At 45.2% G+C, this 23,968-nt stretch overlaps 1 protein-coding gene across 2 annotated transcripts; it reads left to right on the top strand.

The window, feature by feature from the left end:
* Positions 1-790: 790 nt before the first annotated feature.
* On the top strand, positions 791-6,243 carry LOC143807851 (uncharacterized). 2 transcript variants are annotated; one of them, XR_013221820.1, is made up of 2 exons: positions 791-1,468; positions 5,001-6,243. XR_013221820.1 is itself a non-coding variant. In XM_077289824.1 (2 exons), the coding sequence occupies exons 1-2, from the start codon at positions 901-903 to the stop codon at positions 4,978-4,980; spliced, it is 1,575 nt and encodes a 524-aa protein (XP_077145939.1). In that variant the 5' UTR covers positions 791-900; the 3' UTR covers positions 4,981-6,243. The 2 variants fall into 2 exon arrangements, 1 of the variants encoding a protein (XP_077145939.1); XM_077289824.1 differs by having other exon boundaries at positions 3,974-6,243.
* Positions 6,244-23,968: the final 17,725 nt, after the last annotated feature.

Raw genomic sequence — 23,968 nt, forward strand, 5'->3', positions numbered from 1 at the left:
CATGTAACACACACACTACAGATAACACACACACATGTAACACACACACTACAGATAACTCAAACATGTAACACATACACTAGATACCTCACACACATGTAACACACACACACTACAGATAGCACACACAAGTAACCCCCGGATAAGGCACGGAGGGTCCGTAAGGAGGGGGCCATGACCGGGCAGGTTGCAAGTGACGTATGAATGGGGGATTGGGAGAAGGCAGGGGGACGGCAAGGGGGTAAGCTGGGGGGGGGGGGAGGAAGTATTAGGGGACTAATTAAAGGGGAAGTGACATAGGGGAAGTGACATAGGGGAAGTGACCTAGGACAGAGGGAGAGGGGGGGGGACACGGGGGGATAAAAAGGATGCAGGGAGGAGCCGTAGCCCTCTTTCCCTCTCTGGACGGCCGGACATCAAGCAGCTCCCACCCCGCACCGGGCTCTCCCATTTCACAAGCACACCTTACCAGGCATGGACGTCGTCTCCAGGCTCCAGGCGGCTGCCAGCGCTCACCCCCCAGGATGGTTAGAAAGCATTGCAGAAGGTATCCTGGGGGTGGGCGGTGGTGGTATTAACAGGGAATCCTCGGTGCCGGCTGGGGGGGCAGGTCCGGGGCGCAGGAGTGAGGGCAGCTCAGGATCCCGCAGGAGGAGGGCAGGGGGTTCCACCAGTAGTAGCCGCAGGAGAAGCAGGCCCCGGGCGACGGATGCTTCACGCTCCGCTGATCAGGAAAGGCAAGGAACAGGAGAAGCTGAGCAGACGGGGGGGCGGTGGAGGGAGACCGCGGGACCCACGGCAGCCCAGCAGCAGGGACAGGGGCTGGGATCACCGGGGAGGGTTCCGGGGGCAACCCCAGCAGCCGAGGCGGCCGGGTGTGTGAGCATTGTCCCCGCGGCCATGCAAGAGAGCCAGAACACATGGGCGGCGCCATCTTGTTTCCGGGGTCCTTCTCAAAGGCCCCCGGGAAGCGGGATGCCCAGCGAGGCGCCTGTGGAAAAAACGCAGATACCGGGGTCGTCCAGCCAGATGCCTGTGGGGGAAGAAGGGGGGAGGAGGCCAACACGCAGGACTAGACCCCCCGAAAGGCTGTCCATGGAGTTGCCGGTAAGAGGGCAACAGCGCAGGGCAAGGAGCCCTTCGAGGGAGCAGGGGCCAGGCGGTAGCAGAAGGCGACGGCCCATGGCCGTGAGTACCCCCAGACAGCCAGGGACCCGTAGCGGTTTGCAGGGCCAGAGCCACCAGCAAGACACCCAGGGCAGAGCCAGGCAGGCAAATAGAACTAGGGATAGGAGGGCCATCTCACAGCATAGCCACGGGAGCCAAGAAGAGACGGGAGACGAGCACGCTGAGGACGGACGATGGTCGCAAGGAACAAGAGGGCCCTCATTCCGGGATGCGGACAGCGGCGGCGAGGAGGATTCCCGGAGCACAGCGGCCGGGGGGAGGATGACTCCCGCGCGGCCTGGTAATTATGAACACATGCTTTCTACAGATACATATGCAGGCACATTGCAAGCGGGCGGGGGGAGCCAGGGATCGCAAGGGAATAGTGTGGCTCCTATTTTAGGGTCCTTGGAGGCCACCGCTAGGGAAATGAGGGCAATGATAACGAGCTTGGCAGACAGGATGGATCGATTTGAGGGACGCGGGCCGGGGCATCTATCAGCCTGGACGAGCCCATACTTGCTTGCTGGGGGTGGGGGAGACATGATCAGGGCCCATGAGTCGGCTGGACCGGGGGATGGGGAGAATGGGCAGCTGGATGACACGGCTCGGGGGGATATATATTTTTGTTTTACGGGTAACTTAGGTAACCACCTTAAGAAAGAGATGAGGGAAAGAATATGGAGGGACGAGTATGTGGACATCTTCTCGCTTTTGCCGGTAGAAAGGGGGAGCACAAAGGTAGGAAGGGAAGGAGGGAGGAAGGAAGAAGAGCGAACAATTACGGTGGCACACACGTTCACAAATTGGTGGCATGCCTTTACGATATTGGGTAGCGTCATTGGGGAAAAGGCGCCAGAAAACTGCTCGCAGTTGTTTTGCTACATGAACGCCATTGGCGAGGCTTACAAGTCATATGGGGGACAAGCTTGGCTGCGGTATGACGAACAATTTCGTCAGCGCAAGGCGATGCGACCATCGATGAGATGGGATCAAAAAGATATTGGCCTGTGGTTGGACGTTATGTCGCAGAATCAAAGACATTGGATGCCCTTTCAGGGAGGGGCCGGTGGCGCCGGCCATGCAGGATATAGCGCAGGAAGCCCGGCAAGGGGGAGTTTTCCAGGCCGTGGTGGGAACCAGAAACAGGGGCTTTGTTGGCAATTCAATGAGGGTCAGTGCAAATTCGGAACAGGCTGTAAATTTAGGCACGTATGTTCCTATTGTGGCGGATCGGCACACGGGGTCAATAGGTGTCAGAGGAAGTACAGTGGGAAGGTGGGAGGAGCCGGTCATGGTCAAGGGGCAAACACCAGTCAAGCTGCACGCGATGCTCCCTTATCTAAGTAGGTACCCGGACAGGAAGAAAGCGGATTTGTTGATCAAAGGCTTCAAGGAGGGATTTTCTATCCCTTCCCCGGCGTGCCAAATGCCCGGGAAGCTGAAGAATCTCAGTTCGGCCTATCAGCACCCCACTGTTGTCAAACAGAAACTTGAGAAAGAGGTGCTGATGGGCCGAATGGCGGGTCCGTTTAGTTTCCCACCCATATCGGGCTTGGTGGTTTCTCCATTGGGCATTGTACCAAAGAAGGAGCCGAACAAGTTCCGAATGATACATCACCTGTCATATCCCCGTGGTAAGTCCGTCAATGACGGCATCGATCCGGATTTGTGTGCGGTGCTATACGCATCATTTGACCTGGCATTAGAATGGGTAAGAAAATGCGGAAAGGGGGCGCTGATGGCGAAAACGGATGTGGAGTCTGCCTTTCGGTTATTGCCGGTTCACCCGGACAGTCAGCGGTTGCTCGGGTGCTATTGGGAGGGAGAGTATTTCATAGACAGGTGTTTACCTATGGGATGCTCGTTGTCATGTTCGTTGTTCGAAGCCTTTAGCACATTCCTGGAATGGGTAGTGAAGGATATCACGGGATTGGGATCATTGATCCACTACCTTGATGATTTTTGGTGCGTAGGTCCTGCACAATCGGGGGTGTGCGATACCATGTTAAAAAATCTGCAAGGGGTGGCTAAAGAGTTCGGGATACCATTGGCTCCTGAAAAAACTGTCGGCCCGACGTCATGTATCTCCTTTCTGGGGATCATGATCGACACAGTAAAGTGGGAGTGTTGTCTCCCGGGAGAGAAGGTGGCAGCCCTGAAATTGGAAATAGGCAGGGCTAGGAGAGCTAAAAAGCTGAAGCTGCGGGAGGTACAGTCCTTGCTGGGGAGTTTGAATTTCGCATGGCGAGTCATGCCGATGGGCAGGATATTCACGAGGAGATTGGCGGCGACAACGGCCGGAGTAAAATCACCGCAGCATTATGTGCGATTGACAGCAGATAACAAAGCAGATCTGGCGGTTTGGGACACATTCTTAGAAAAGTACAACGGGCTGTCCCTGGTTATGGATGGGGGATGTTGTAATTCGGATATTGAATTGTACACGGACGCAGCGGGCAGTCATGGTTTTGGAGCTTACTGTCAGGGGCAGTGGTGCGCGGCAGCATGGCCAGAGGAGTGGGTGCGTTCAGGGCTGATAAAAAACATTGCACTACTGGAAATTTTCCCAATCCTGGTGGCGGTAACACTATGGGGGCATCGGCTGAGGAACCGGAAAGTTCGGTTTAAGTGCGATAACATGGGAGTGGTCATGGCCATAAATAACATCACCGCGTCTTCGCCGCCAGTTATTAGAGTGTTGAGGCAGCTGGTGTTGGAATGCTTAGTTATCAATGCTCATGTGACAGCATCTCATGTCCCGGGAGAATTTAACTCTGTCGCTGATGCGCTTTCTCGTTTTCAGTGGCAGCGGTTTCGGGCGTTGGCCCCCGAGGCGGAAGAAGAGGGCCTACCCTGCCCTCCCGGATTATGGAACGTGGCATCTGGGCGGCTGAACCGCTGATCAAGGCATCCGTAACAAGTAGAACGTGGGCGGCGTACGGACGGTCGTGGGGCCAGTGGGAACAATGGCTAGGCCGGGGGGACGAGGACATGTCGGAAGAGGAGCAGATTGGGGTGTTATTGATGGGAATTAGGCAGGCCGCAGACGATAGTTGGTCGGCGGCAAAAATGAGTCAACTAATTGCAGGATTAGCATTTGGGTTTAAACTTAGAAACAGAACCGATTTGACAAAGAGTTTCTTAGTCAGACAGGCCTTAAAAGGTTACCGGAAGGGAAAGGTTAACAAAGACAACAGGCGGCCCGTGTCTTTCGGCATGTTAGAAGTATTAGGAGAGCAGTTGGAAGGGGTGTGCAGGACACAATTTGAGGTTGGCTTGTTTAGGTTGGCCTTTTCACTCGCATTCTTTGGAGCAATGAGGATAGGGGAGCTGGTAGCGCCAGGCAAGGCCATAGCAGGAGGCATTCTAGCCGAAGACGTGATAAAGACAAAAAGGGGATTGGAATTTTGGATTAGGAGGTCAAAGACTGACCAAAGGGGAAAAGGAAAAAGGGTGTTATTGGGAAGAGTAAGCGGTTCTATGATGTGTCCATGTAAGTGTTTCGGGATATTCTCGGCAGCCAGGCCTAAGCAGGACGGACCGCTGCTATGTCACGAGGATGGGTCATATTTGTCCAGGTATCAATTCATTAAAGTATTCCGGACATGTATGGTAAGGGCAGGTGGGAACCCTGGGAGATACACAGGCCATTCCTTCCGGATCGGGGCGGCAACGGAGGCCGCGGTGGGGGGGCTGAGCCCGGAAACAGTAAAGCGAATTGGCCGGTGGGAGTCGCGGCGGTACAGGTCTTACGTACGACCTCAAGGATATGAGGCAGCGATCCCCCCCGGAATTAACGCATCACACTGATTTCTTTCTGTTTGTTACAGGACAAGTCCCGATCGTGATTTGGATTCTAGGACATTCATACGTTTACTGGGGAGCACAGCGGGCTGACAGACGGACGGGCGGGAGACAGTTAGGTATGGCAAGGAATGGGGCGGTGATTAGGTGGTTGGGATACCGGGGTTTAACATGGGGCCGGGTACTGCACGAGTTTTTCAGGGCGGTAAACCTCTATGGGGTCCCAGATATATTAGTTTTACACGCAGGGGGGAACGACTTGGGGGCTATCTCGGGAAAAGGGCTGAGTGCAAAAATTAGAACGGATATAAGACAGCTGGGATTAGCATTTCCAAACTTGAGGCTGGTGTGGTCAGACATGGTACCTAGAAAAAACTGGCGAGGGGCACGGTCAGTGAAAAAAATTAACAAAGCCCGGATAACAGTGAACAAGGAGGTATCTAAGTTCGTGTCACGGAACGGAGGGGTGACGATACGTCATGCAGGCTTGGACTCTACAGAGGGAGATTACTGGTTAGGGGACGGGGTACATTTGAACACCGCGGGAACTGACTTGTGGATTGAAGGCTTGCTTGGGGGGATGCGGAAGGCCGCAGCAGGGTTGGTTGGTGGGGTCTCGAGCACTTGAAGGTCAAGGGCTCTCGGTGTGGCGTTGGTGGGTCCTCGAAGCTGGCAAAAAAGTACGGTAGAGGGGGGATTCTTGCACTGCGGGACCCCCCACCCACTGCCATGGATAGTTACTTAGTTCGTGGTCTGGTGATACTTGCGTGATACCCGACGAGGTAGGTCGGGGTCACGCTATCGGGGGACCCGGAGGGCCACCCTGATGTTGGAGGTCGGGTGCGCGGTACCGATGGGTGGGTACCCGACGAGGGAAGTCGGGTACAGGTTAACGGATGGAGGCAACCTCTTCCCTCAACTCAGGATGCTTCTGAGCTTGGGTAAAAACGCAGCTGGAAGTAAGGCTGAGAGGGAAGAGGCAGTGCCGACGGAATAATCGCCAGACCAGGAGCGGGTTAGCTTCGAGGGCCGCACCAAGGGTCCGTTTTTATTAATATCAATAATAAATTGGCTGCTGTGGCCGTTATTATCCAAATTACTGATGTGGTGTGGTTATTCAAGAAGGTGGGGGAAGTCACGGGTAGTCAACCTTGCCAAGGTCAAGTAACCCCCGGATAAGGCACGGAGGGTCCGTAAGGAGGGGGCCATGACCGGGCAGGTTGCAAGTGACGTATGAATGGGGGATTGGGAGAAGGCAGGGGGACGGCAAGGGGGTAAGCCGGGGGGGGGGGGGGAGGAAGTATTAGGGGACTAATTAAAGGGGAAGTGACATAGGGGAAGTGACATAGGGGAAGTGACCTAGGACAGAGGGAGAGGGGGGGGGGACACGGGGGGATAAAAAGGATGCAGGGAGGAGCCGTAGCCCTCTTTCCCTCTCTGGACGGCCGGACATCAAGCCCCACCCACCCATCCCTGACGAAAAGAAGGAAGACCGGGTCGCAGTAGCCAGATGAACCATTCGGACGCGGACAAGAGCGAGACTGATACAAGAATTACTTATTTGGCAGTTACCTTTAAGCCCAGGGGAAGGGCAGTCCATCACCATGGTTCCCTGGAGGTTTCCCCCACAGGGGGTTTTTCCTCTCCTGACTGGTGGCGGATAGCTCTTTGTGAGCGCGAGGTTCTGTTACATCATCGGATGATGATTTGAGCGTTGGTGGGTCCTCGAAGCTGGCAAAAAAGTACGGTAGAGGGGGGATTCTTGCACTGCGGGACCCCCCACCCACTGCCATGGATAGTTACTTAGTTCGTGGTCTGGTGATACTTGCGTGATACCCGACGAGGTAGGTCGGGGTCACGCTATCGGGGGACCCGGAGGGCCACCCTGATGTTGGAGGTCGGGTGCGCGGTACCGATGGGTGGGTACCCGACGAGGGAAGTCGGGTACAGGTTAACGGATGGAGGCAACCTCTTCCCTCAACTCAGGATGCTTCTGAGCTTGGGTAAAAACGCAGCTGGAAGTAAGGCTGAGAGGGAAGAGGCAGTGCCGACGGAATAATCGCCAGACCAGGAGCGGGTTAGCTTCGAGGGCCGCACCAAGGGTCCGTTTTTATTAATATCAATAATAAATTGGCTGCTGTGGCCGTTATTATCCAAATTACTGATGTGGTGTGGTTATTCAAGAAGGTGGGGGAAGTCACGGGTAGTCAACCTTGCCAAGGTCATGTAACACACACACTACAGATACCACATACACATGTAACACACACACTACAGATACCACACACGCATGTAACACACACACTACAGATACCTCACACACACGTAACACACACACTACAGATAACACACACATGTAACACACACACTACAGATACCACACACATGTAACACACACACTACAGATAACACACACATGTAACACACACACACTACAGATAACACACACATGTAACACATACACTACAGATACCTCACACACATGTAACACACACACCACAGATAACACACATGTAACACACACTACAGATAACACACACATGTAACACACACTACAGATAACACACACATGTAACACACACACTACAGATAACACACACATGTAACACATACACTACAGATACCTCACACACATGTAACACACACACTACAGATACCACACACATGTAACACACACTCACTACAGATACCACACACACATGTAACACACACACTACAGATACCTCACACACACGTAACACACACACTACAGATAGCACACACATGTAACACATACACTACAGATACCACACACACATGTAACACACACACACTACAGATACCACACACACATGTAACACACACACACTACAGATACCACACACACATGTAACACACACACACTACAGATACCTCACACACATGTAACACACACTACAGATACCACACACACATGTAACACACACACACTACAGATAGCACACACATAACACACACACTACAGATACCACACACACATGTAACACACACACACACACACTACAGATAACACACACACACTCTGTGCTGCAGCAGAGGCTGATATACATGTGCAGCTCCTTCTGCTCACAGCAAGCACTTTCCCAGCACCTCCCCCACTTTCTCCTTCTCTGTTGGGGCTGTGGGCCAGAGCAGGAGAAGATGTGACAGTGGGGAACTGAGCGGCTTCTCTATCTGTCCCTGGGATCACACACAGGTAGATATTCCTGACCTTGCAGCTTGATTGCAGGCTCTCTCCCGCACAGGTGCCCAGTGCAGGGGGACAGGAGCACTGGCCAATTAGCTCTTCTATCAATCTGATGCTCATTGGCCAGTGTTCTTCTCCAGCATGGCACGCCCCTTTTTTGAATGGCTGAACCCGGCACAGCAAAAAAAAAAAAAAAAACAGTGTATAGAAAAATGTTTGCACCCCCTCATGCCCTGTCGCCTCACTAGACAGGAAGAAGTGGGCGGTCTGATGTCCTGATCACTAGCGCTGCAGTGGGAGGTATGGCCGGAGCAGCACAGCACAGCGCGTCCCCCATCCTGTATTTCTATATTACCTCACTGCAGCGCTAGTGATCAGGACATCAGTCCGCCCACTTCCTCCTTTCTAATACGGCGCGATCAAGTGTGCAAGGAAAGCAAATGCCGCCCGGCGTGCTGGCTGCTGAAGTGAACTCTGGAATGCCCACTGACAACGTGGACGGGGCGATATGTCTAGTGGCCCATTACAAGGACCGGCCCTTCTGGCATTTGCCAGAAATGCCCGATGGCCAGTCAGAGAAGAGGAAACGACAGAAATTTATTCGTGATACACAGGACTACCTACAAAATAGGGTGTATAGATGGCGGGGCTCCACCACCTCCTACAGATACAACTACAGAGGACCAAGATTCGAGGGTTCATCAGCATCCAGTTCGGACAACGAAAGAACAGATACCTACAGGGTTCCTTTTTTAGACACAGGCAGGAGGAACAATCAAAGAAAAGGACGAGGAGGGGCGGTCAATGCCACAGAAATCAATCGCCACACGATGAACACGAGATCGCAGGTAGTTCTACCAATCTAGTAGTCAATATTTCCTCTAAGACTCTTAATCATACACAATTACGTTTATTGCAAAAAGGTTTATCTTTTTGCCCTACCTACAAATTTAATACATTCCAGCTTGATCTTGACCTACAGAGGTTTTATAGAAGTCTAAGATTGAAAACATTTTTTCATAATCAGGCTCCTACTATTACAACAGAACGAGACCTTACCAGAACTACACCCATTAACCTGTCCAGTCTAGGCCTTAGACTTCCTAGTCATTTTAATCCACCCCAGAATAGTCCACCTGTAGAAACATTTATTGCACTAATAGGTAAAGAGGTAGAAAAATTCTCAAAACAAGTCACTAGAGGTGAACTTGTTTTCCAGGAGAATTTGGACCACAACAAACGTATGGCACTCCAATCCCTCATGTCCGATAAAGACATAATTATAAAACCGGCAGACAAAGGGGGTGCCACGGTCATTATGGACCGCACCATGTACAGGGATGAAATCCTTACACAATTAAACAACAGAACGGTTTATTTACCATTACCGCATAATCCTAGTAAGTCAATAGAATCTAAGATTAGAGCCATTTTAGAGGAAGCCTTTCAATCTGACATTATTGACAAGAAAACCCAAGAGTTCCTAACTAAAACTGACCCTATGATACCTGTGTTTTATACGCTTCCCAAAATACATAAAAGGTTGGACAGACCCCCGGGTAGACCCATAGTGGCGTCTACAAATTCCATTTTGTCGCCACTTTCCATACTACTGGAGAAGGTATTGACACCTTTAATAAAAAACACGCCATCGTTCATTTTGGACACATGGGTCTTTTTAAACACAATTAGGGACATTGGCAGGGTCACGAAGGAAACCATTTTAGTTACGTTAGATGTGAACAATTTATACACATCTATTGAACACGAGAAAGGTATAAGAGCAACTAGACTCTTATTACAGCAAACCAATATGACCCCGCAGGTGACTGATTTTTTGATGGAACTACTGAGGTTGGTACTAACCGAGAATTTCTTTTTATTTGAGGACATGTTCTATCTACAAGTACAAGGTACTGCCATGGGGTCTAATGTGGCCCCACCTTATGCCAATGCGTACATGTCCCATTTTGAAGCCCAATTTGTGTACACTAATCCACTATATCAGTCTCACTGTCGTAAGTGGCTTAGGTACATCGACAACGTGTTCTGCCTTTCGGAAGGGTCACCAGCAACACTAAATGATTTCTTTAGTCAGATAAACACTATATGGCCCGAGTTGACATGTACTATCACTCAGGATTATGGTCAAGTTAACTTTTTGGATACTCTCATAATTAAAAGCACAGATGGGTCCCTCACCTCTGATCTATACACAAAAAGCACCGATAGGAACAGTTTATTACTATACCATAGTTGCCATCCAACTGCAACCAAGAAATCAATTCCCATCTCACAGTTTCAAAGAGTAAGAAGGATAGTCAGTGACCAGGACACATGCTCAACACGGCTAGATGAGATGGAGGCAAAATTTAAACAAAGAGGTTATCCCAGTAAACTGTTACTCGACTGTCGTCGCAGGCCAAATTCAACAGGGGACGATAAAATTTCACATAGAATACCGTTTATACACACTTTCCACCCTTTTGCCTACAAACTGCATCGGAAGATACGCAAACATTGGCCATTGTTGCAGACTAGCTATCCAGAAATACAGGAGTTTAGAGCACCCTTTTTTCCCTGTTTTAGGAGACCTAGTAATCTGCGGAACAAATTAGTGAGAGCTGACATTGGATCTATCCAGAAGGTACCAAGACAAACCTTTTTACATACTCAAAGGAAGGGCACATTTCCCTGCCTACAATGTGCGCAATGTGCAAATGTACTTAAGGGCTCTAAAATTTCCCATCCACTTACGGGTATTGATATTCCCATAAAAGGTTTTTTTACATGTGATTCCCAGTTTGTCGTTTACGCAATTAAGTGCCCTTGCGGCAAAGTATATGTAGGCGAGACCACACAGAAGGTGAAAGATCGCATTTCTCACCATAAATCCGACATACGGTGTGGGAGAGATCATCTTCCCATCCCACACCATTTCCGTTCTGCAGGACATACCATAGCACAACTAAGGTTCTTAGTATTGGAACAGGTCCTTTCTAACAGACGAGGAGGTAACCAAGTCAAACGACTCAAACTAAGGGAGGCTTTTTGGATACACTACTTACAAAGTATGGAACCAAAAGGATTGAACAGAGAATACGACATTATGAGTTTATAGAGCCTTTTTACCGTATATGTATTAGTATACGCAGGGGCTGGTTGGCAATTTTCAGCCTGGGGGGCAATCACAATGCAGTGGCCCTTGAGTTGCAGTGGCCCTCCTTATCCCTGCTTATATCTGGCCACTGCATTGAAATAGCAGAGATAACAGGCTTTAAGCACAGGCTGATACACAGATATGGGAACTGAACGGAGCTTGCTGCATAGATATGGAAGCAGAATCGAGCTTACTCCAGAGATATGGGAACAGAACGGAGCTTACTACAGAGATATGTGAGCAGAACAGAGCTTACTACAGAGATATGGGAGCAGAACAGAGCTTATTATAGAGATATGGGAGCAGAACCGAACTTACTAGATTCAGAGATATGGAAGCCGAACCAAGCTTACTGTAAAGATATGGGAGCAGAACCGAGCTTACTACAGAGATATGGGAGCAGAACCGAGCTAACAGCAAGGATAGGGGAGCAGAACCAAGCTTACTGCAGAGATATGGGAGCAGAACGGGGCTTACTACAGAGATATGGCAGCAGAAACGAGCTTACTACAGAGATAAGGGAGCAGAACCAAGCTTACTACAGAGATAGGGGAACAGAACCGAGCTTACTACAGAGATATGGGAGCAGAAACGAGCTTACTACAGAGATAAGGAAGCAGAAACGAGCTTACTACAGAGATATGGGAACAGAACCGAGCTTACTACAGAGATATGGGAACAGAACCGAGCTTAGTGCACAGAAATGGGAGCAGAACCAAGCTTACTGCAGAGATATGGGAACAGAATCGACCTTACTACAGAGATATGGGAGCAGAACCAAACTTACTACAGAGATATGGGAGCAGAACCTAGCATACTACAGAGATAAGGGAGCAGAACCGAGCTTACTAGAGAGATAAGGGAGCAGAACCTAGCATACTACAGAGATAAGGGAGCAGAACCGAGCTTACTAGAGAGATAAGGGAGCAGAACCGAGCTTACTACAGAGATATGGGAGCAGAACCGAGCTTACTACAGAGATATGGGAGCAGAACCTAGCATACTACAGAGATAAGGGAGCAGAACCGAGCTTACTAGAGAGATAAGGGAGCAGAACCAAGCTTACTACAGAGATATGGGAGCAGAACCGAGCTTACTACAGAGATATGGGAGCAGAACCTAGCATACTACAGAGATAAGGGAGCAGAACCGAGCTTACTAGAGAGATAAGGGAGCAGAACCAAGCTTACTACAGAGATATGGGAGCAGAACTGAGCTTACTGCAGAGATATGGGAGCAGAACCGAGCTTACTACAGAGATAAGGGAGCAGAACCGAGCTTAATAAGTCTACTACATGGAACCTAGTCTGCTACATAGAAACTGGAGCAGAACTGAGATTACGACATACATACAGTACCATAATCTAGATTACTACATTGATAGAGTACCAGAACCAAGCTTACTGCTTAGATATGGTGCCATAATGGAGCTTACTTACAAACATACACACAACAATACAGCTACACAGTGCCTAATACTATCACCACTACACAGAGAATACATAATATTATAATATCACCATTACCTCTACATGAAACTACATTCTATACAAAGACCAATGATGCCACCATACACTCCCTTGCAGAAGTTATGTTGCTTATCCATGTTATGTAAATAAAAGCTTATAACCTGATGTTAAATTCATCCATTGGTTGTATAAGTTATTCTTTTGAAAGCTGGAACCCTCCAAAATGTGATTTAGGTTAAGAAAATAAATTATCAAAGCAGAAATATTGGTCAGTTAATGGACACAGAATGGTCAGATTTTGGCAAGACAACATTTTTGTTGCCCACAGACAAATAATTAACTTAAAATACAAATATATGTTGCATAACATTGGTGAATGAAGTTGTGGTGGTCATCTAGATTCTTTGGTTTTGTCTTCCAAGCTTCCTCTTTCATCCTTCCCCAAACATGCTCAATGATGTTCATGTCTGGTGAGTGGGCTGGCCAGTCCTTGAGCACCTTGATCTTTTTTGCCTGGAGGAACTTTGTTGTAGAGATGGATGTATGAGATGGAGCACCATCCTGCTGCAGAATTTGACCTCTTTTATGATTTGGAATATAAGCGGTAGCTAATACTTCTTGATATTTTAGGCTATTGATATTGCCTTCCACCTTGCAAATGTTTCGCACACCCCCATACTGAATGTAACCCCAGACCATGATCTTTCAACCACCAAATTTAACTGTCTTCTGGGTTTATTTTGGATCCATACTGGCTCCAGTAAGTCTCCTGCAGTGTTTGTGGCAGCTGTGGTGTAATTCTACTGTTTAGCAGGCTGTGGGACTTCGCAAATGCCACACGGTTTTTTATTTGCCTTTTGTTTAGTGCTGGCTTCTGGGCACTGATTCGACCATGGAGGCCATTTTGAGACAGAATCCTACAAACTGTTCTAGTTGACACAGGTAAAGGTTTAGGTGTGCACTCAGCCTTAATATGGCGAGGTGCTGGTGTAACGGACCAATGGCACAGAATAACAGTAAAAGTTAAATTCACTGCACTCTCTCTAGGTTTCTTATGCAAAGTCTGGTATAAATTTATTATACATAAACTGGGAGCGTAATAGAATATTACAGCATCTGTGATTTTTTATATACAACGTTTCGGCTCAACCAGAGCCTTTGTCACGTAATCGCTTGTTCCAGCTAAGCTAATGATATACAGAGAAGGCGGAAAGTCCCAGCGGTGCAATATAAGCTCTATTGTAATCTAAATGTCCGCCTATGGAAGATCCTGTCCAGTAGTGTGGACCTGCAGTGTCTGTTATGACAAGCGGCGCTCCCGCGCCTTGCTAACGATCGGCGTGTCACGTGCAGTGAATTTAACTTTTACTAGTTGACACAGGGACTTGAGGTGACCAGACCTGTTGGAGCTCTGCTGCTGTGGAAGAGGGGCTTGCTTTGGATTTTCTAACCAACAAACATTCCTCCTGAGCAGTTGTCTTGCGGGGTCTGCCGGACCTAAGCTAGTCAAACACATCTCCAGTCTCTTCAAATCTTTTTTTTAATTCTTTGTACTTGATGCTGAGACACATTAAAGGTGCCCGCCACCTCTGCAGTGGATCTGGTCTTCAGCCTCTTGATAATCCAGGCTTTGGTCGCAGGGTGGATTTTTGGCACGTTGTCAAGAGCTCAAGTTGCAGTTCAAATGAAGGTCTGGGGTGCTGGGTTTCTTTTTATACACACACACTAAATAACCGATCATTTACTGAGCACAGGTGAGGATGTAAACTAGGATTGGGTGCATTATATGACCAGGCGACAACACTTTTGTCTTGCTAAAATCTGACCATTCTGTGTCCATTAACTGATCAATATTTCTGCATTGATATAAATTTATTTTCTTAACCTAAACCACATTTTGGAAGGTTTCAGCTTTCAAAAGAATAATTTATACAACCAATGGATGAATTTAACATCAGGTTATAAGCTTTTATTTACATAACATGGATAAGCGACATTACTTCTGTCAGGGAGTGTACAACTTTTACTACTAGTATACTACACTACTGATCATTAATTTTAAAAAAGCACAACACTAAGTGCCATTGTATACAGGAACTCTGTATTTACGGTCAGTGTAAAGATACTACAGTGATCACTGGTGACATTATACACAGGAGATCTGTATAAGGTGTCAGTGTACAGGTAATACAGTGATTACCACTGCCAGTGACATTATACACAGGAGCTTTGTATATAGTATACAGTAAATATTAAAAAGTACACAGACGAACACACCAATGAAAAATAAAATAATATAAATAGTAATATAAATCTAAGATCAATAATATCGGTGCTCTGTGAAAAAATAGTGAGTGAACACTAGAATATGAAAACAGACACTACAACCAAGACCAGGAACGCCAAAAGGAGTGAATCCACACAGAAGATAAATATTAAATAGCCTTTATTCTAATGAGATGGCAACAAGGTTATACAAAAAAAATGTTAAAAAATAATAATAAAAGAACAAGTACGCGGTTTTTAAAACAGGACAATTTACAAGAAATACACAATTTTAGTAATAAATATATATGGTGACCTCCAGTACTGGTTAATACAGACAGGACGCTAAAAAATGTATAAAAAGTGCAGATATAAAAAAATTTGAAAAAAATCCCAAAGAACTATTAATAATAATATTAATTTATAGAAACAGAGTGTAAGTATAATCTACCCTGTGTAACAATATATGTACACCATAAATGTGAGTCTATTTTTGACTCAAAAAGCACTGGATAAAGTGCATATGTGCAAACAGAAAAAAAGAAGAAAAAAGAAAAAAATGTAAAAAATGCAAAAGGTGAACAAAATATCCACACATAAAATGTAGCAGCACACAAACGGTTATACTAAAATATAGTGCAAAGAAATATATATATATCTATCCACGTGCCACATATATTGGTGTGCAAATATATCAAAAGCACACAGCTATAATATATAGTGTGCCATGAGTATTTCCTCAATGCAGAGCCATAGTGAAGGTGGCACACAAATGAAAGCAAAGTGAGCACACCAGCAAAGTGCAAGGTGCAAGGTGCAGAAAAATAAAAAAATCAAATCACTGTCTGTAAGTTACCTCTCGGGAGAATCACCAGGTCCTGACACCGCGCACCTTGCACCTTGCACTTTGCTGGTGTGCTCACTTTGCTTTCATTTGTGTGCCACCTTCACTATGGCTCTGCATTGAGGAAATACTCATGGCACACTATATATTATAGCTGTGTGCTTTTGATATATTTGCACACCAATATATGTGGCACGTGGATAGATATATATATATTTCTTTGCACTATATTTTAGTATAACCGTTTGTGTGCTGCTACATTTTATGTGTGGATATTTTGTTCACCTTTTGCATTTTTTACATTTTTTTCTTTTTTCTTCTTTTTTTCTGTTTGCACATATGCACTTTATCCAGTGCTTTTTGAGTCAAAAATAGACTCACATTTATGGTGTACATATATTGTTACACAGGGTAGATTATACTTACACTCTGTTTCTATAAATTAATATTATTATTAATAGTTCTTTGGGATTTTTTTCAAATTTTTTTATATCTGCACTTTTTATACATTTTTTAGCGTCCTGTCTGTATTAACCAGTACTGGAGGTCACCATATATATTTATTACTAAAATTGTGTATTTCTTGTAAATTGTCCTGTTTTAAAAACCGCGTACTTGTTCTTTTATTATTATTTTTTAACATTTTTTTTGTATAACCTTGTTGCCATCTCATTAGGATATAGTATACAGTGTATCGTGTCAGTGTACAGGTAATACACTGACTCACTAGTGAGGTCTCTAGCTGAAGTCCTTCATCTTTGCTTTTCATTTTCATCCAGCACAGACTGCCATCACTTCTTCCAGCCAGGACTCGTCTCTGCATAAAATAACACAGTTACCTAGAGCACGGCTTCCAGACCACATTCCTCAGTTTTTCCCTTTCTTCTACACCATGTTCCAAATTATTATGCAAATTATATTTTTCTCGGATTTTCCTAAATGGTCGGTGCAAATGACAGTCAGTCTAATAAAAGTCATCACCTGTTAGAGTATACATCGAATTTTATTGGAGAAACCTCCCAATGATAACAGTATAATCTCCAAAATGAATAAAAACTCAAAATGCACTGTTCCAAATTATTAGGCACAGTAGAATTTCTAAACATTTGATCTGTTTTAAATAACTGAAAATGCTCATTTGTGGAATTTGCAGCATTAGGAGGTCACATTCACTGAACAAAAAAGCTATTCAACTCCAAAACATCCTAACAGGCCAAGTCACATGTTACCATAGGAACCCTTCTTTGTTATCACCTTCACAATTCTCGCCTCCATTGAACTTGTGAGTATTTGGAGAGTTTCTGCTTGTATTTCTTTGCATGAAGTCAGAATCGCCTCCCAGAGCTGCTGTTTTGATGTGAACTGCCTCCCACCCTCATAGATCTTTTGCTTGATGATACTCCAAAGGTTCTGTATAGGGTTGAGGTCAGGGGAAGATGGTGGCAATACCATGAGTTTATCTCCTTTTATGCCCATAGCAGCCAATGACTCAGAGATATTCTTTGCAGCATGAGATGGTGCATTGACATGCATGAAGATGATTTTGCTCCTGAAGGCACAATTCTGATTTTTATACCATGGATAAAAGTTGTCAGTCAGAAACTCTATATACTTTGCCGAGGTCATTTTCACACCTTCAGGTACCTTAAAGGGCCCTTCCAGCTGTTTCCCCATGATTCCAGCCCAAAACATTACTCCTCCATCTCCTTGCTGACGTTGCAGCCTTGTTGGGACATGGTGGCCATCCACCAACCATCCACTACTCCATCCATCTGGACCACCCAGGGTTGCTCGACACTCACCAGTAAACAAGACTGTTTGGAAATCAGTCTTCATGTGTGTCTGGGCCCACTGCAACCATTTCTGCTTGTGAACACTGTTTAGGGGTGGCCGAATAGTAGGTTTATGCACCACAGCAAGCCTTTGAAGGATCCTACACCAGGTTCGAGGGACTCCAGAGGCACCAGCAGCTTCAAATAACTGTTTGCTGCTTTGTAATGGTATTTTGGCGGCTGCTTTCTTTATCCAATGAATTTGTCTGGCAGAAACCTTCCTCATTATGCCTTTATCTGCATGAACTCTGTCTGTGCTCTGTTTCAGTCACAAATCTCTTCACAGTATGATGATCACTCTTAAGTTTTCGTGAAATATCTAATGTTTTCATACTTTGACCAAGGCATTGCACTATTTAATGCTTTTCAGCAGCAGAGAGATCCTTTTTATTTCCCATATTGCTTGAAACCTGTGGTCGGCTTTATAATGTGGAACATCATTTTTAAGTAGTTTTTCTTAATTAGAATCACCTGGAAAACTAATGATCACATGTGTTTAAGATTGATTTCAGTGATCCATTGAGCCCTGAGACACAATACCATCCACGAGTTTATTTGAAAACAAAACAATTAAATCTTTATGACACTTAAATCCAATTTGCATAATAATTTGGAACATGGTGTACACTAGACATCTGAATACAGAGGTGCACCCACAAACAATATATAATTGGTTATTATGCAACCTCATTGATTGTAAGCTTGCGAGCAGGGCCCTCATTCCTTTTGGTATATGTTGATCTATGTGTTTATTGTTATGCTTAATGTCCATTGTCTGTACAAGTCCCCTCTAAAATGTAAAGTGTTGGCACTATAGAAATAAAATTATCATAATTATTATTATTAACCGACCATTCCAAATATAAATTATAATCCACCACTGTGCACCCACTAGCTATAAATAGCCACTTTCCCCATTTAATATATAAATTAATTAGCACCTGTACTCTTTCCCCCAATTCATTACCAGTCACTTCATCCTCAACGCCCCCCCACTATGTACCTACCACTCTAACCCTAACCCCGATTCATTATAGTTACATGCCCCTCCCGCCCCAATTCATTGTCATGTCTTTCTCCCTCACCCTCTATTCATTATCAACTGCTCTACCCCACATTCAATACATCATTTACTCCCCCACCCTTAAAATTCATTATTTGTTCTTCCCCTAGATCATCATTTGCTTTCCCCACCCCCTCTTCAATTGATCATTTGCTCTCCCCACCCCCACCTTCAATTAAATTGCTGTCCCCTGTCCCTCACACTGAATTTATCATTTTGCAGTCCCCCCACTTTAATTTGAAGTCCCTTTACTTCATTCATTGCAGTCCCATATCACCCCCTCACTTCATCTGCAGTGCCCCTTCATCATTGGCAGCCCCTATCCCCCTTCCATTTCATCATGAGCAGTCCCCCATCAGACACACTTCATCATGTGCAGTCCTGCAGTCCCCTTCTCCCATTTCATCATGTGCAGTCCCCTTACCCCCCCACTTCATCATGTGCAGTCCCCTTACCCCCCACTTCATAATGTGTAGTCATTCTTACCCCCCACTTCATTTGCAGTCCATCTTACACTCCACTTTATCATGTGCAGTCCCCATTACCCCCACTTCATGTGCAGATCATCTTACCCCCCACTTCATCATGTGCAGTCCCCTTTAACCCCCAATTCATCATGTGCAGTCCCTCTTACCCCCACATCATCATGTGCTGCCCCATTCCATCATGTACAGCCCCACTCTCCCCACTTCATCATGTGCAGTCTCCTTTATCCACTAAACTATCATGTGCAGCCCCACTCCCCCTTCATCATGTGCATCCCCACTCCATCATGTACAGCCCCACTCAACCTTCATCATGTGCAGCCCCACTTACCCCCTCACTCCATCATGTGCAGTCTCCTTTAACCCCCAAATTCCATCATGTTCAGCCTCCTTACACCCCCTACTTCATAACTTGCAGTTACCCACCATTAAATTTATTTTATAAAGAAAACAAAAAAGTTCTTCATACTTACCTCACCAGTCGCTCCCCTGCAGTGCCTCTCTGCTTCTAGCATCCGGGTCATGTTGGCGTGTGCGTGAGGACGCCATCGCGCATGCCCAACACCTAACCTTGAAGTATAGAGAACATGAAGGGAGCAGTAGCTGTGCAGCCTTTAAGGTGACAGCCAAGCATAGCTCCTGGCCCCAGAGCAGATGTGTGCGCTAACTGTGATGCGGCTGTGTCTGCTGCCAGCCTTGTCACAGTACAGCAGACATGGCTGCGCACAATTTGCTGTGTGGCTTTAGCCACCACCAGGCAGCTGGCCCTGAACAGCTGCTGGGGGAGCGGCCCGGGGGGCATTTGCCTCTTTGCCCCCTGGGCCAGTCAGCCCCTGAGTATACGCATATTAACCTTATTCCCTCTCTTGCAGTTCGCCCAGTCACATAACTGATTATCCTACTGAAGGGGTATGGAGTCTTTTTTTCTACCTATTTTCATAATTTTGTTTACTTTTTATTTTTTATTTTTATCTTTTTATTTTTCCTCCTCTTTTCCCTTTCTTTCATTATTTTTCCAATTTTTCACATATATTTTATGTTTAGCTTTTTTTCTCTATTTTTAAGTTCTATTTTTCTTATATTTCTATTTCTCTTACATTTTTATTTTTTATTTTCATTTTTTACTCCGTATTTTCATTTTATTTTTCTAATTTTTGTTTTTTACCAGTGTTAGTTCGACCCTTTATTTTATTTTTTATTTTTCAACACTTCATAATCCTATTTTTCTGTTTGGTTGTCTGTCTTTCTTTCCATTAACCATTTTTTTTCTTCTTTGTTTACAGTCGCTGTCACCGTTCTGCACTCCAGCGCCATTCGGACATGCGCACTAGACCTCCACATACTGTGCGCCCCAACTGTGCGTTCCACCTTTGGCACCGCCCACCAGTATAGGCGGTACACTCAGCTACTCATCCTCTCACCAGGACGTCACTTCTTATGCGCCCCAGTCTGTCACTCTGTTTAGTGACATGCGCACTTACCAGCACAGGACGCCGCATTGCGCCACGTCACTTCCGCTTCCGGTTGCGCGCTTCTTTCAGTTTTCACGGACACTTGATCATTAGGACACTGCTTTTAAGGCCGCCACAACTCCCGTGCCAATGGCGCCTTCTCTACACTGGAGCACATCCTTTTCCACGCGCTGCCTTTTCAGGACTCTGATTAACCACAGCAATCCGGTAAATTTCACCTTTACCTAATGTTCTTCACCTACTATCTATTATTCCTGCTTCTCTTAGTGACACTGGCACAGCTAGTTCTTCATTAGACATTGCCCTTTGGTTATTATATTTTTTCTATCTATTTTATTTTCATTTTTTCATTTTTTCCTCAATTTTTTCATATTTTTATTTTTTATCTTCATTTTTAGTTAGTTTTTTATATATACCCCTATAAATTCACCCATGTGGACTCCTTTTTCTATAGTGACTTTGGCCTCGCTGCATTGAGACTTTTTTCTTACTTATTTTTGCCTGTATATGACATATTACCCATATGTCTGTGACCACACATCATATGCAGTACAGCTATTTTTGTTCAAATATAAAAAAAAAAATTTTGCAATATTGCCCTACTTTTTCCTTTCGTACGGAACCTTGAGCCAAAACATTTTTCAGTTATAAACAAACGTACACAGTAGGACAGTACAGCTGGTTGTTTTGTCCCCACATTTCTAATATATATTTTTTTATATATGTTTTTTTGTTGCTCAGGATTTCCGTTACTTTGTGCCGGTTGACAATTGCCTGTAATGTTGCATTTGTTTCCCATTTATATTTATGTTTACATTCAATTTCATGTTAATTTATTTCTACGCTATGGATTTGATGAATGACACGTATTTCCACAGTGATGTAATCTCCACAGACAGATATCTGTACATGACCGTCGATTCTGATTATATGTTGATAGCCTCTTTCAGCGTCATGTTATGAATTTACTACTTGTTATGATGTTGTACCTGCATGAGGCGTTTATATATGTATTGTTTCTTATCGTTTGTTTACTTTTTCAATTCCAGTCTGAAGAAGGTCTAAGTTACGGACCGAAACGTTACATAAAACCTGGGATTGCATTAAAATAAATTCTATTTGCATCTATATTTGAGTGCCGGATATTTTTTCTAATCTTATGGTGGTGAGTGTGGGTACAAGACATTGGCAACACGTTGCAGAGTGGAGGGATGTGCATGGTGAGGGCTTCAACTATTCATTAAATCTTTGAGTGTTGTGCTACACTATTAATAAACTCCAATGATGCATAATTTAGTGTAAATTAACATTATCTCCTGTATACAAAAAACAAATTATAATCTTGTCATTGAACTACAATTTCTAGAATGCCTCTCCTGAAATAAAAAGGACATGCTGTTACTTTTAGTGTCTCAACAAAAGCAAAGTGTGTTGGTTGGTTAATGATTATGACTAGTTATGGACAAGCACTAAAATGCTTGGGTGCTCATTGCTTTTAATTTGTAATACTCGGGTACTCGGACAGAACAGCGAGACCAATGTAAGTCTATGGGAGACCCGAGTATTTCTACTGCGATCACCCCCGGGGGTCCTTTTAAGTTCTAAAACATCTGAAAATGATGGAAACACTGCTCAAATGACACGGGAATATCATGGCAAATGTCCCTGGAAGGATTTCTGACTCCTAGGTCACAGCTGTAAACAAATGTTGTCAGAGTTTCACGCCATTTTTACAGGTGCACCAAAAAACATACCAGGCCGAAACCAAGATGGATTTTGTTGGGAAATATGTTAAGGAACATCCTTTCCAGGGTAATGACTTGTATATAAGGCAAAATAATTAATTCCAAGCAAAAATGTTCCTCCACCACTTGGGCTATGTTCACAGTGTTTTTGATGCGTTTTTCAACTTTAGCATTGCTTTCAACCAATACAAATGCATTCACTGGATAATGTCATTGTAACTTTTAATAACCCTAGCTGGCCATGTGATGTGCTACACATAAGCAGACACATCTTGCTTCATTAATGAAGGAGGGACTCTTAAAGTCACAGAGCCTATTTTTAGAGGGGCATCAGGTGGCATTAATCTTCTTAAAGGGTCATTAAACAGTGGGTCTCTTATACTGTTATTGCCTATGCAGTGAGTGGCTGGGCCGCCAAAAATTGGGACGCACACCAATACTCCTTTCACAAGACGTACAGGAGGGCCTCCTGAAAAAATGTTGCAGTGAATGCAAGGCCTGCCCTGCACCAAAGTTACATGCACTCCAATAACCCTTTCAGCAGATGTACTTGAGGGCCTCGGGACAAAATTTTTCCCATTAGAAAAAAGTGTGTCTCCCATACTGTTTGCTTATGCAGTGAATGTACGGCCTGCCCTGCACCAATGTTACATGCACTCCAATAACCCTTTGAAACCATGTACTGGATGGCCACATGAAACAAAAGTTCCCATTATTTTCTTTTTATTGCCATAAATTTTGTCCATGAAGTGAATGCAAGGCCTGGCTGTAATTTGCTCGCACAACAATCCTCCTTGGAAGAAACGTGGAGGAGGGTCTCATAAAATTTTTGTAACATTACAAAGGAGCACTTCACCTATACTTGGAATACCCATACACTAAGTGGATGAGCTGACAAACATTTCCCCATGGGGGGGGTACATTTTTTAAAAAAATTTGTTTACGGCCATCATACACCCTTGCAAAAAAATAGAGTGGCTGTAGCATTTTGGAATACGTTCACCCTCGTGTTCTAGTGGTGGTGTCTGAACAGACTTAGAGGATGTCCTCCTATGAATGTTTTCCCAATTTAAAGGAGTGGGTCTCCTATACTTGTAATGCCCATACACTAAGTGTAAGGGCTGACAAACATTTCCCCCTGGGGGGTCTCATTTAAAAAAAAAAAATCTTTACGGGCATCATAAACACCCTTGCCAAAAATTAGAGTGACTGTTGCATCATGGAATACGTTCACCCTCGTGTTCTAGTGGTGATGTCTGAACAGACGTGGAGGATGTCCTCCTAAGAATGTTTTCCCAATGTAAAGGAGCGGGTCTCCTATACTTGTAATGCCCATATACTAAGTGCATGGGCTGACAAACATTTCCCCATGTAGGGTACATTTTTTTAAAAACTTTTATGGGTCTCAAAGACACCCTTGCAAAAAAATAGACTGGCTGTAGCATCACAGAACA

Source organism: Ranitomeya variabilis, chromosome 2 (genome assembly GCF_051348905.1).
Source record: "Ranitomeya variabilis isolate aRanVar5 chromosome 2, aRanVar5.hap1, whole genome shotgun sequence".
Taxonomy (NCBI): Eukaryota; Metazoa; Chordata; class Amphibia; order Anura; family Dendrobatidae; genus Ranitomeya; species Ranitomeya variabilis.

Coding starts and splice junctions, on each gene's coding strand:
- LOC143807851 (XM_077289824.1), top strand. CDS start 901: ATGCAAGAGAGCCAGAACACATGGGCGGCGCCATCTTGTTTCCGGGGT. Junction 1,469..3,973: donor GATGACTCCCGCGCGGCCTG/GTAATTATGAAC, acceptor TCTCGTTTTCAG/TGGCAGCGGTTTCGGGCGTT.